The 12,369-nt window shown below is 51.9% G+C and overlaps 2 protein-coding genes across 3 annotated transcripts; one reads left to right on the top strand and one right to left on the bottom strand.

Annotated features, from left to right (window-relative positions):
- The first annotated feature begins 654 nt into the window (after positions 1-654).
- On the top strand, positions 655-2,952 carry LY6G5B (lymphocyte antigen 6 family member G5B). 2 transcript variants are annotated; one of them, XM_012436670.2, is made up of 3 exons: positions 655-712; positions 863-991; positions 1,577-2,952. In XM_012436670.2, the coding sequence occupies exons 1-3, from the start codon at positions 655-657 to the stop codon at positions 1,975-1,977; spliced, it is 588 nt and encodes a 195-aa protein (XP_012292093.2). In that variant the 3' UTR covers positions 1,978-2,952. The 2 variants fall into 2 exon arrangements, with proteins under 2 accessions (XP_012292093.2, XP_012292092.2); XM_012436669.2 differs by lacking the exon at positions 655-712 and having other exon boundaries at positions 728-991.
- A 1,555-nt stretch (positions 2,953-4,507) lies between these two features.
- Positions 4,508-9,150, bottom strand: LY6G5C (lymphocyte antigen 6 family member G5C). Its single transcript, XM_012436675.3, has 3 exons — positions 8,205-9,150; positions 7,063-7,230; positions 4,508-4,914 (listed from the first exon to the last, which is right to left on the bottom strand). Exons 1-3 carry the CDS (start codon positions 8,320-8,322, stop codon positions 4,778-4,780), a joined length of 423 nt encoding a protein of 140 aa, XP_012292098.2. The 5' UTR covers positions 8,323-9,150; the 3' UTR covers positions 4,508-4,777.
- Positions 9,151-12,369: the final 3,219 nt, after the last annotated feature.

Below are 12,369 nucleotides of genomic sequence, written 5' to 3'. Positions count from 1 at the left end.
AAACTCCTGACCTCAGGTGATCTGCCCGCCTTGGCCTCCCAAAGTGCTGGGATTATTAGGTGTGAGCCACTGCGCCCGGCCTAGTTTTGATTTTAAAGTAAAAGTAGCCCTAAAGTCAGTATAACTAAAGGGTGGAACGAGGTGGGACAAGGTCTAGAGTTGCTGCTCGGTGATGTCTGTGTGCCTCCTGTTGGGGGAGCTGAGACTGCGGATGGTTGGTTTCCTGGCTAGTTTCTCCCAACACAGTGGGCACTGGCTCTGTTGTATGAGGAAGACAGCACATAGTGGCAGAGATAGACTCTAACCCATGGACTTTCCATGGGAGGGAATAGGCCTTTGGAGGGTATGCAGGACCAAGGTAGACACTGGATAAAGAACCAGGTAGTGCCCAGGTATTGCCCCATCTGGGACATTGCTCCCACACTCAGGAACCAGACCTTGTGGGTGAGGACACACTGTCCCTCCTGCCAAATTAATAACTTCCTCCCCAGCCAGAATCCTGCAGCAGGCAGGAATATAGCTCTGCACTTAACAGTAGCTCCTGCTCAGACCTTGTCAAAACCACCCTACAGCTCACAATTAAGGAGCGTGGTCACAGGAAGGTGGGGTTTCAGGGCATCCCTCAGAAACTGCCCGTCTCCCCAGAATTCCATAATGAAGGCCCATGTGCTTGTAGGTGTGCTGGTCATGGTGGGCTTCGCGGTGGGAAAGGGTAAGTGGGGCCCAGGGGCAGGGAGGGAGGGAGGGGTAACTGAGTTTAGGATGGGGGTGGAGCTTGGCTGTGGATACTTGGGCTTCCTACTGGCCAGGGTATTTGAGAGTGAGCCAGTGCCCCCATTTATCCTTTCTTCTGCCTCCCCAGTTCCTGTTCCCGACATCCGGACCTGCCACTTCTGCCTCTTAGAAGACCCTTCTGTAGGATGCATTTCAGGCTCAGAGAAGTATACCATCAGCAGCTCATCCCCATGCATGGCGATCACCATCTATTATGGTAAATAAGCTCCCAGGAAGGGGCTGCTAGTGGAGCAGCCAATGGCTTGGTCTCCTCTCCTCTCAGATCAGGGCTGCTCCAGGTGTGGGGTACAAGAAGAGAGGAGGGGCCAAGCGTAGTGGCTCATGCCTGTAACCCTAGCACTTTGGGAGGCTGAGGCCGGTGGATCACTTAAGCTCTGGAGTTCAAGACCAGCCTAGGCAACATAATGAGACCCCGTCTCTACAGAAAAATAGCTAGGCATGGTGGTGTGCACCTGTAATCCCAGCTACTCGGGAGGCTGAGGTGAGAGGATCTCTTGAACCCAGGAGGCAGAGGTTGCAGTGAGCCGAGATTCCACCACTGCACGCCAGCCTGGGTGACAGAGTGAGACCCTGTCTCAAAAAAATAAAAAAGAAGAGAGAAGGATCTTGGAAGGAGTCTAAGGTTCTAGGGGGCCAGCAGAGCTCACTTTTCTAGCTTTTTTTTTGAAGGAGTGTGGGTTAGAAGTCAGGTCTGGGTGAGAGATGGGGAAAGTCAGTGGCTGGCGTTTGTGGACTATAGGAAGCTGTTGGAAGAGGTTATCAGCTTTCCCCTCTTCCTCAGATGTCAAGGTTCACTTCATCATTCGAGGCTGTGGACAGTACAATTCCTACCGCTGCCATGAAAAACGCAACACCTGCTTCGCGGAGTACTGGTATCAGGCCCAGTGCTGCCAGTATGATTATTGCAACTCCTGGTCAAGCCCCCAGCTCCAGAGCTCCCAGCTGGAGCCCGGTGACAGGCCCCTGGCCCTGCCTCTGTCTGACTGGCAGATTCAGTGGTTCTACCAGGCCCTGAACCTCTCACTGCCCCTCCCCAGTTTCCATGCTGGGAAGGAGCCTAATAACCTGGACCCCGTGGCCACACTGCCCCTGAACCTGGGCTTGTCTTTTGCTGACCTGTGCCGCACGTATTTGTTCCTCAATAGTTCAGGACTTTTGGTTCTTCCCCAGGCTGGACTCTGACACCTCACCCTTCCTGAATTCCACTCTGTGCAAGTGTCTCTCTCTGACCCTCAGCATCCTGCACTCCCCTCTCTGAAAACACCCATGTTCTTTGGTCAGTGATTTCTTAGGCCTCCCTCTGTTGTACCACCAGCATCTATATGCTTTTAGTGTAATTTCTCTCTTGAACACTGATACTATTCTTCCTCCTAGAAAATAATCTCTAGTGTGGATTCTGCCCAGACAGGCTGACCTGGGAAAGTCACAGTGGATTCTCCATTCCTTCTCCATTATGAGTGTTCCAGTATCCCCTATCCCTTTCAATCTGGTCACTTCCTTATTTAGATCTAGCTCTTTTTCCTCTGTCTTGTCCCTGTCTCTAAGACCCACTACCAGACTGAACTTGCAGCAAGAAGGATAAGGAGGCCAGGCACGGTGGCTCATGCCTGTAATCCCAGCACTTTGGGAAGCAGAGGCGGGTAGATCACTTGAGGTGGGGAGTTTGAGACCAACCCGGCCAACATGGTAAAACCTTGTCTCTACTAAAAATACAAAAAATTAGCCGGGTGTGGTGGCGCACCTCTCAAATCCCTGAGTAGCATCCTGCTACTCAGGATGCTGAGGCAGAAGAATTGCTTGAACTTGGGAGGCAGAGGTTGTAGTGAGCCAAGATCACACCACTGCACTCCAGCCTAGACAACAGAGTGAGACTGTCTCAAAAAAAAAAAAAAGGTGAGGAGGAATAGAATTCTATGCAGATGTCCTGACTGGGCAATCTTGTGTCCCTGCCTCACTGTCTCTACCACCCCGCTTTTGTCCTGGTCTTGTTCTCTCTTCTGTCCTCTCTTGTCAGTCTCTGGCCTCCTCAGCCCCCTTTCCCCTCACTGAGTCCTGACACCCACCTCCTTAGGGGCCTGTGAGAGGAGAGGGAAGGGTGTGTCTTGCTCAGCTCCATGTCCCCTGTTTTCCTCCACAATAAACTGGGACTGGGCTAAATCTGTGTCACATTGTTTGTGGGGTCAGGCTCAGGTGTGGGCAGGTATAAACAGGTTAAAGAGAGTTAATGCCAGGTGTGGTGGCTCACACCTGTAATTCCCAGCACTTTGGGAGGCCAAGGCAGACAGATCACCTGAGGTCGGGAGTTCAAGACCACCCCAAACAACATGGAGAAACCCCGTCTCTACTAAAAATAGAAAACTGACCAGGCATGGTGGCACATGCCTGTAATCCCAGCTACTGGGGAGGCTGAGGCAGGAGAACTGCTTGAACCTGGGAGGCTTAGGTTGCAGTGAGCCATTGCACACCAGCCTGGGTAGCAAGAGCGAAACTCCATCTCAAAAAAAAAAAACGGTTAATGAGGTGTGGGATGCAGATAGGGTTGCAGGGCCCTTTCCATTGCACTTGGCCTTTGTGTGGCTTCCTCTCGGCCTTCCCTAAAGGGTACACATCCTTCCCCACCCTCTGCTCAGCTGGAGATCAAAGCATAGGGACTGTGGGTCTTCCCAGCTTTAAACATACCCTACAAAACCTAGAAAGAACATTAAACCCTGAAGATGCCAGGTCTTTTCACTTAAAAGAAATTGGCCGGGCTGGGCGCGGTGGCTCACGCCTATAATCCCAGCACTTTGGGAGGCCGAGGCGGGTGGATCACGAGGTCAAGAGATGGAGACCATCCTGGTCAACATGGTGAAACCCCGTCTCTACTAAAAATACAAAAATTAGCTGGGCATGGTGGTACATGCCTGTAGTCCCAGCTACTCAGGAGGCTAAGGCAGAAGAATTGCTTGAACCCAGGAGGCGGAGGTTGCAGTGAGCCAAGATCGCGCCATTGCACTCCAGCCTGGGTAACGAGCAAAACTCCGTCTCAAAAAAAAAAAAAAAAAAAGTAGCATTCTCTGCCCGGGCGTGGCTCATGCCTGTAATCCCAGCCCTTTGGGAGGCCAAGGCAGGCAGATCACTTGAGGTCAGGGGTTCGAGACCAGCCTGGCCAATATGAAACCCCATCTCTACTAATAAAATACAAAAAATTAGCCAGCCATGGTGATATGTGCTTGTAATCCCAGCTGCTCATGAGGCTGAGGCAGAAGAATTGCTTGAACCAGGGAGGCAGAGGTTGCAGTGAGCCAAGTTCACACCACTGCTCTCCGGTCTGGGAGACAGTGAGACTCCATCTCAAAAAAAGAGTGGCCTTTCTGCAGAGAGGTGGGACAATAAAAAATTTAAAAAAAAAAAAGAGTGGCCTTCTCGCCCACCTCCTTCTATCTGGGCCTGGTCCTTTTGCCGCCCCCACTGCCACCAATATAGCCCTCTAAACCCTTCAGCCCCCACACAGCTCTGGTCTGACAGCACTGCCGAGGATGCCCTGGTGTTCACCATAGGAGTGCTTTCATTTCATCTTCCCCTTTTAGGGTCTAGAGCTGAATCACATACCAAGGCAGGGCAGGAGCAGAGCTCAGCAGGGCTAGGGACCCCTACCTGCCCCCATGATAGGGCAGTCAGGCAGGTATACCTCCCTCAGCCTTCACCTCCACCAGAAGAAAGAGACAAACCGAACAGTTTGCACACAAATTTATTTTGGAGAAACACCCAGTGACTAGGGACAAGAGAGGAAACCTGGGGGGGCGGGACTGGGGGGTGCAGAGTTGGAGTAAGGGTGTTGAAGGGCGTCAACCAAGAGGAAGACCAAGGCTGGGGTCCCATGACTGGAGGGAGGCAAAGAGAGCCGGTATGAAGGACCAGAAGTCCTGGCCAACCCCGGATAGAAGTCAGGAAGGTGGCTGGAAACTGATGGAATTTTATGCCAAAGGTTGTTGCAGTCACTCTAAGGTATAGTGCCCTCTGTTTTGAGGGTCATTGCAGAAATCCAGAAGCCAGAAACCGGAGAAGTTCGGGTATTCGAACAATCACTTATCTGCTCCTTACTTTGGCAGTCACTCACCATGATGTCAGAACCACTGACTGGGGAAGGACCACAGGCACCAGTGATACAGAGGTCCCTGGGAAGAGCCCCAAATCCTCTCATCCCCTCACTCATAAACCAAAATAAAGAAAAAGAAAAGATTCCTGAGCCGGGCGCGGTGGCTCACGCCTGTAATCCTAGCACTTTGGGAGGCTGAGGTGGGTGGATCACCTGAGGTCAGGAGTTCAAGACCAGCCTGGCCATCATGGTGAAACCCCATCTTTTAAAAAAAAGAAAAGAAAAAAGATTTCTGGAGTTAGGCAAAGGTGGAGCTGCCCAGTGTTCACCAGTCATGGAACTCCATTGAAGTTCCTTCCCATGCAAGGCTGGAGGAAAAGAGCCATTTGAAGTGTATTGGTTGGAGGGAGAGCTGGGACTTACTGAGCCAAGTGGGAAGAACTAGCACCATAGGAGCATGTGAGTAAAAGCTGGGAAATGTTTTGGAGGTTGAATGGCAGGAAGGAGGTATTTTGTCATTATTTTTCAGACCAAAAGTAAGAATAAGATGATGTCTCCTGCTGTTATAGGTAATAGAGAAAAATCTTTGTGCCTGCATCCCAAGAAGTCATGTACAGGGATGTTTGCTGCTGCCCTGCTTGAGAGAAATAGCCTAAATGCCCATCCACAGTGGGATGGGGAAATCAGCTGTGATATGCCCATGCTATAGGGCAGCACACAGCAGGTCAATAAAACAAGGAAGCTGTTTACAAACTGACATTGAAACATTCAGTTCCCCTGTTAAGTGCAGAATAATGTTTACAATGGGATGCTATCTTGGGGGGAAAGAAGAGGTGAAAAAATACTAAACAGCATATTTGTGCAGGGTAGAATGTGCACAAAACATTGCGGGAGGGGTCATCCTTTTTTTTTTTAAAAAAAGTGGCTACATGTGCAGGGGAGCCAGGTGGGTTAGGGTAGTAGTGGGAGGCTTTGCATTGATGGTATCATATACTCTGATATTTGACCCATGTCTATGCATCAGCTATGTTAAAAGGGTAACGAGGATTTGAACACAGGCAGCTGCATGCAGTGGTTGTTCAGAGCACCATCTCTGGAGCCATCACAAATCCTGGCTCAGCTTTTGTGAGACTGGGGCAAGGTTATGACCTTTCTGCATCTCTGTTTCCTCATCTGTAAAATGGGGATGGTAATCATACCTGCCTCAGTAGATTGCAAGTGTTTAGAACAGTGCCTAGCACATATTATTTATTATGCTTTTCTAACTGAAGAAAGGTAGGGATCTGTAGAAGAGCAGGCATCAAGAAAGAGTCAATTTTCAACAAGGTGGAGATGTCCAGTGGCCAACAGGATATGAGGAGAGCTGTTTGACATAACATTCAGATTCAGAAGGAAGGGCTATGTGGCTGCTGGTTGAAGGCAGCAAAGCAGGTAAAATCCTCTGGGGAGAGTATATGAAGTGGGAAGGCAGCTAAGGACCAAACCTTGGTGAACATGAACCAGTAAGGGTCAGAGAGAATAAGACTCCGTGGAGGAGACTGAAGAAGCAGTGGAGGATGCAGGAGAAAGCAACGCCAGCAGTAACTGCAGAGAGATGGGAGAGCAGGCAGCTTGAGGACAGGCAAGGGCACCTGGAGATCTGGAGGGTCCCCGTCAAGGCTGGGCACCTTGATAGAGTGGAAGCTACTCAGCTACAGACTGAGGAGAGAAGGTAGTGGAAGTGGAGATAGAGTGGCTCTGAAGAAAAGGAAAGAGAGGCTGGGTGCAGTGGCTCATGCCTGTAATCCCAGCACTTTGGGAGGCCGAGGCAGGTGGATCACCTGAGGTCAGGAGTTTGAGACCAGCCTGGCAAACATAGCCAATCCCCATCTCTACTAAAAATACAAAAAATTAGCCAGTTCATGGTGATGCGCACCTGTCATCCCAGCTGCTTGGGAGGCTGAGGCATGAGAATTGCTTGAACTGGGGAGGTGAACGTAGTGAGGAGGTTGTAGTGAGCCAAGATCGTGCCATTGCACTACAGCCTGAGCAACAGACCCAGATACTGTCTCAGGAAAAAAAAAAAAAAAAAAAAGGACAGACAGGGTTGTTGGAGCAGTGTCTTATGGGATCTTGGGGTGCAGTTTAGGAGGCTGAGAGAGTTTCAGTTTGGGAGAGTGCTGGGCCCACAGCAGGAGAAGACCACTTACTGTTCTTTATGTGGAGAGTGATGCAGCTGCTGCCAGCTGGGGTGAGGCAGATGTCAGATCCCAGAAGGCACCCTAGCTCCTTGGTCTCCAAGAGGCATCGGTAGCAGCGCAGGTATTTGGGGAATGGAAGTGGTTGAGGGGGTTCCCAATTGATAGGAACAAACTTACCTAGAATACAGAGAAGTGCTGACCCCACTGACACCCCATTCTCCCTCACACCCCACCACTGCCTGATTCCAGGCCACTCAATCCCACTGTTCCTTCACTTCCTATCTCAGAAAACCACTAAAGCCCCAATTCTCTGCTTCCTTCCCCAACTGCAAGTATATACATCCCCTCTTTCCTGTGGTCCTAAGCCCAGAGCACAGGTTAGCCAGTCCCCAGACCCAGCAGAGCACTTGGTGTGAGGCAGAGTTAAGTGCTAAACAAATGCTTTGAATCCCGTGTCTCTTTGGCTGGTGCTTTGCAAGTGGGGAGGCCAGCAGGCTGGACTGTCTTGTTCTATCCTGTGGATTCTGATTCTGTCATCCAGCACACTCCTTAACCCTCCCTATTCTGTGTTGCTCTCAGATCTGGAGAGTATTTTCTTCAGTATCTCTATTCAGGTCACTGCTGTGGAGTGAGACAGCCCTGGGGTGGTCACTAGAAATCTCCTTCAGAGGCTGGGTGCAGTGGCTCACACCTATAATCCCAGCACTTTGGGAGGCCGAGGTGGGCAGATCACCTGAGGTCAGGGGATCCAGAGCAGCCTGGTCAACATGGTGATACCCCCATCTCTACTAAAAATACAAAAATTAGCTGGTCGTGGTGGCTTGTGCCTGTAATCCCAGCTACTTGGGAGGCTAAGGCATGAGAATCGCTTGAACCTGGGAGGTGGAGGTTGCAGTGAGCTGAGATCACACCACTGCACTCCAGCCTGGGAGACAGAGTGAGACTCAATCTAAAAAAGAGAAAGAAAGAACTATCCTTCAGAGTGCACATCAGTCCATGAGCAGGCATTCCTTACCAAACCCATCCATCCCATCTCTCCTCCTGCCTGGGTTTACCTGAGCGTCCTGGACAGATGTACCCAGACGCTTGGTGTCTGTGGGTTTCTCCATCCATAGGCCAGGAGACCCTTCTGACCCCTTAGAGCCACTTACCAAACGCCAAACTCATCATGACCAGCACTATTAAGACCATGTACAGGGCTTGGGGGGTGCTGTGGAGGCACAGAGGCCCCAGACTCTGGCTCCTTGCAGGGCCTGCCATAAAATGCATGACTGCCTGCTGGCCTCCAGTGTGGGCTTATATTGGTGGAAGAGTGGTTGGCCTGGAGGAAGGAGAGAGGCAACACCAGCTTAGGGTGGAAATCAGTGCCAGGCCAGCCAGAAGATCAGAATGTCCTCAGCCACAGCCACTCTGGTGCATAACATCCTGCTTGAGGGCAGGGGCCCAGCAATAGGGGAATGAGAGGGGGAACTTTCTTTCCTATTAAGTGAACAGATGTTTATTGAATCACTGCATCAGGTGTTGGGATACAACCGTGCACAAAATCTCCACCCTAACAGGGCACAGTCTAGTAGGGGAGACAAGTCAACCAGCAATGATGTGGGGAGGGTAGAGTGCTGCCAGGAGCACCTGGACAGTTAAACCCCTGACCAGAGAGATTTCGGCAGAGGAGTAACTTGATCTGATTTCTGTTTGTAAAGGATTGCCATGGCTGCACATTGCACTTGGGGCAAGAGTGGAGGCTGCCGGGAAGTAGAACGCTATTCCCAAGTCCGGTCACGAGATGGCGGACTGGTCCAGCAGAAGACCGGCAGGGACGAGGAGGCTAGGCTCGTGAACCTGAGATGTATTTAGAACACGACAGATTTGCTTTTGGACTGAACGATGAGTGAGGGAACGGGAGTAGGCTTGCATAAGTGAGTGGCACCATTTTCCAAGATAGGAAACGTGGTTTGTCTAAAAAAAAAAAGCAAATGGGGTGCCCAGTCCCACTTCCCATACCCTGGGACACCTGTCAGGCATCCCAAAATGAAGACACCTGGATCCCAAGCGACACGTACTCAGTTCAGTGTCCCCTTGGGACACTGGATTCCAGGAACCCAGCGCCTTTCCCCACCTCATCCTTGTTCCTGCCCCACCTAAGCAGCTGCGGCTCAGTGGGTCTGATCTCCAGCGCCCACAGAATCTGGCGCTGCGCGTTCGCTCTCCGCGCTTGACTGCACCTCAGAGCTCCAGTAGGACGCGGGGGCGGCCCCTGCCCAAGCTCTGTTCCCTGGGGAAGAAACCTGGGAAGAGCGAACCACGCTTAGGGACCCAAGCGTCCGGCCCCAGCGGACACTCGAAGCCCGGCGCCGCTCCCCAGGCAGGCGGCGCCTTAGCGCCACCCTCCCTCCCAGGCGAATTCTGGAGATCGCCGCCCCAGGTGTCTCACCCATTTCCTCCCCTGGGGACCCCCTGGGCTCCCCAACTTCACCTACACGGTCCTCACCCTGCCAGGTCAGTCTTGACTCGGAGACTCAGGGTTTTTACTTTTAGGGTCGTTGGGCTACGGGTTGGGGGGAAGAGGGAGATTCTTAGCGTCCAGGAACTACATCACCTGCTCCAATTTCCCGTCTGAAGCTTCGGGTCGAGGCTTCGAACTCGGTTTCTCTGCTACCTCCCAGACTATGCAAGAATTATCCAGTCTTTAGGATAAGGGGGAAGATGGGAAGAAACAGACAGAAGAAGCCCTCCTAGAAACTGTGCGGGAAGGAAGAAATATGAGAGGAAACCGCAAGCCACTGAGCGCACCCCCTCCCCCCCGCCCACCCCGAGAACCTTGGAATGAATGAATTTAAAAACTGTATTAGGGCGAAGCTTGTTGGCTCACAACTGTTATCCCATCACTTTGGGAGGCCGAGGCGGGAAGATATTTTGAGCCCAGGAGTTCGCGACCAGTCTGGGAAACTTAGCGAGACCCTATCTCTAGAAAAATAAATAAATAAATAAAAAATAAAGTAGAAAAAAATTAGCCAGGCATGGTGGTGCGCGCCTGTAGCCCCAGCTACTCGGGAGGCTGAGGTGGGAGGATCGCTTGAGCCCAGGAGGTCGAGGCTGCAGTGATTGCACCACAGCTGTCTCAAATAACAATATTGATAATGCTTTTAAAACAAAATAAATTGGCCGGTCGCGGTGGTTCGCCCCTGAAATCCCAGCACTTTGGGAGGCCAAGGTGGGCGGATCATTCGAGGTCAGGAGTTCGCAACCAGCCTGACCACCATGGTGAAACCCCGTCTCTACCAAAAATACAAAAGTATTAGCCAGGAGTGGTGGCGCCTGTAGTCCCAGCTACTCTGGAGGCTGAGGCAGGAGAATCGCTTGAACCCGGGAGGTGGAGATTGCAGTGAGCCGAGATCACACCACTGCACTCCAGCCTGGGCGACAGCCTCCGTCTAAATAAATAAATAGAGTAAAATAAATTGTATTAGAGAAAAGACAGAGTAATGGAGAACTGGGGAGGAGTTGCAGGCACCAACATAAATGTCTTGAATGAGTGAGTACACAGAGTGATAGACAAAAAGAAACAGAGAGCCAAGCCTCCTTTTAAAGCGAAGAGGGCAAAGGCGAAGCAGAGGGGAACCTCACAGCGCCCTCTGAAGCTCCCTCTCGAATATAAGCGCAACGAAAAGGCCAAGGACTAGAGGCTTTGCGAGGCTGAGGCTGGGCTTCCGGAGGCGATCGCCCTGAGAGGTCCGGGAGGACTTGCTGTGGAGTTACAGAGACCGTGGGTCTTGAGGGAACCTGGGGGCAAGACACTCCCCCAATATTCGCAGGGTATTTCCCCGAATTACTATTTCGGGGAGGGGTGAGGTCGTAGCAGGGAGGGGCCTTCTTCGGAGGGGGCGTGGCCTCCGAGTCATTAATCCCGCCTTTGTTTCATTTTGCTCCTCCCCTGACCACGCGGCAGGACAAGCTCAGGCCGCGCTAAGAGCACCGAGAGTTCGTTTCCATGGTGACGGGTTCCGCGGACGTTTTCCTGGGGTGAAAAGAAAGGGCGTTGCAATAGTCGCCATGGCGACAGCAGCAGTTGACGGTATCCTTGCTGAGTGCTCCTACCTAGGGTTAAGGGATACCTGAGGGTAAGCAACCGAATTCCGAAACCAAGGCGGCGGGGGACCGAACGCCAGGGTTAGGGGAATGGGGCGTGGTAAACGAGGGGCGGGGCTGTAGATGACCCGGCCGGGGAGGGCCAGGGTCTGTTGAGGGAGCGGCTCCAGACTGCTTTCTGGAGAGGAACCAGAGAGAGGGACTTTAACCTAAATGTAAATGAATGACTGGATTCCTGAAGGAGCTGGTATGGCGTGTCAATTGGATGGATGGATGGATGGATGGATGGATGGATGGATGGATGGATGGAAACTTGGCTATCGCCCCACCCTCCTGGGCCCTCCACCTCAGAAGCCCTCACTTGCTTATGACAGCTATGGGAGGAGCATATAGGAAAGACACACGCCTCTCCTAGGAGCATATAGGACACACAGCTATAGGAAAGACACACGCCTCTCCTAGGAGCAAACCCTCAACCCAAACAGGCAGCCCAAAGCCAGTCGAGCACCTCACACTGGAGGCACTCAGGACGAAACCTAGGTCAATGAGACAGGGTAGGATGAGGCTTCTTGGCCCAGCCAGGAACCACTTCTTCCCAGGTTTCCCGTCCATGGTCTAACTTTCCTTTCTCCCAGCGCTGTCTTCTCTCCTAGTTTGCCCAGCTCCTCAGGGTTCCTGGACTTTCAGGCCTCACCTGGTGCCCTGCATAGCAGGGTCCAGTGCCCCAACAACTGTGGGGGTCTGTATCCCTGCTGATCATCCCCTGGAACTGCAGGAACTTTGCTATATAGGGTGAGGAGTGGACAGAGGCCTGGTCCCACCCCTGGGTGTGAATTGGTTCTGAAAACAAACACAGCTGCTCTTAACCTTATTGCATGGAGAGTAATCTGAAGTAGGCTGAGGCCACTGGGTGGGGGGTTCAGAATTCACGTTGAACCTCCCTTTCCCTACAATATTTCAGGTATCTAAGGACTCCTCAGGGCATCCACTGTTCTTTACAATTACATGCAGGAAGATGGGGGAAAGTGGCAGTAGGGCAGGTCAGCAGAGTCCCTAATGGCTGTGTCCAGGGAGGGATGTCCTTTGTCCCCAGGGTATGGGAGGTAAGACTGGCATCCCCTATTTGCTTTTTTTTTTTTGAGACAGAGTCTCACTCTGTCACCCAAGCTGGAGTGCAGTGGCATGATCACACAGCTCACTGCGGCCTCCACCTACTGTGATCCTCAACCA

This window comes from Aotus nancymaae, unplaced genomic scaffold (assembly GCF_030222135.1).
Source record: "Aotus nancymaae isolate 86718 unplaced genomic scaffold, 86718_ANA_hifiasm-v0.15.2.pri h1tg000040l, whole genome shotgun sequence".
NCBI classification, from domain to species: domain Eukaryota; kingdom Metazoa; phylum Chordata; class Mammalia; order Primates; family Aotidae; genus Aotus; species Aotus nancymaae.
This window is presented reverse-complemented; position numbering and strand designations above follow the sequence as displayed.

Bases quoted from the DNA above. Each gene is read 5' to 3' on its own strand.
- LY6G5B (XM_012436669.2), top strand. From the start codon at position 763: ATGGGGGTGGAGCTTGGCTGTGGATACTTGGGCTTCCTACTGGCCAGG. The intron at 992-1,576 runs GTAAATAAGCTC...CCTCTTCCTCAG, and splicing joins GGCGATCACCATCTATTATG to ATGTCAAGGTTCACTTCATC.
- LY6G5C (XM_012436675.3), bottom strand. From the start codon at position 8,322: ATGCATTTTATGGCAGGCCCTGCAAGGAGCCAGAGTCTGGGGCCTCTG. The intron at 7,231-8,204 runs GTAAGTGGCTCT...TCTGTATTCTAG, and splicing joins CATGATGAGTTTGGCGTTTG to GTAAGTTTGTTCCTATCAAT. The intron at 4,915-7,062 runs GTAAGTGGTCTT...GTCCTTCCCCAG, and splicing joins CACTCTCCACATAAAGAACA to TCAGTGGTTCTGACATCATG.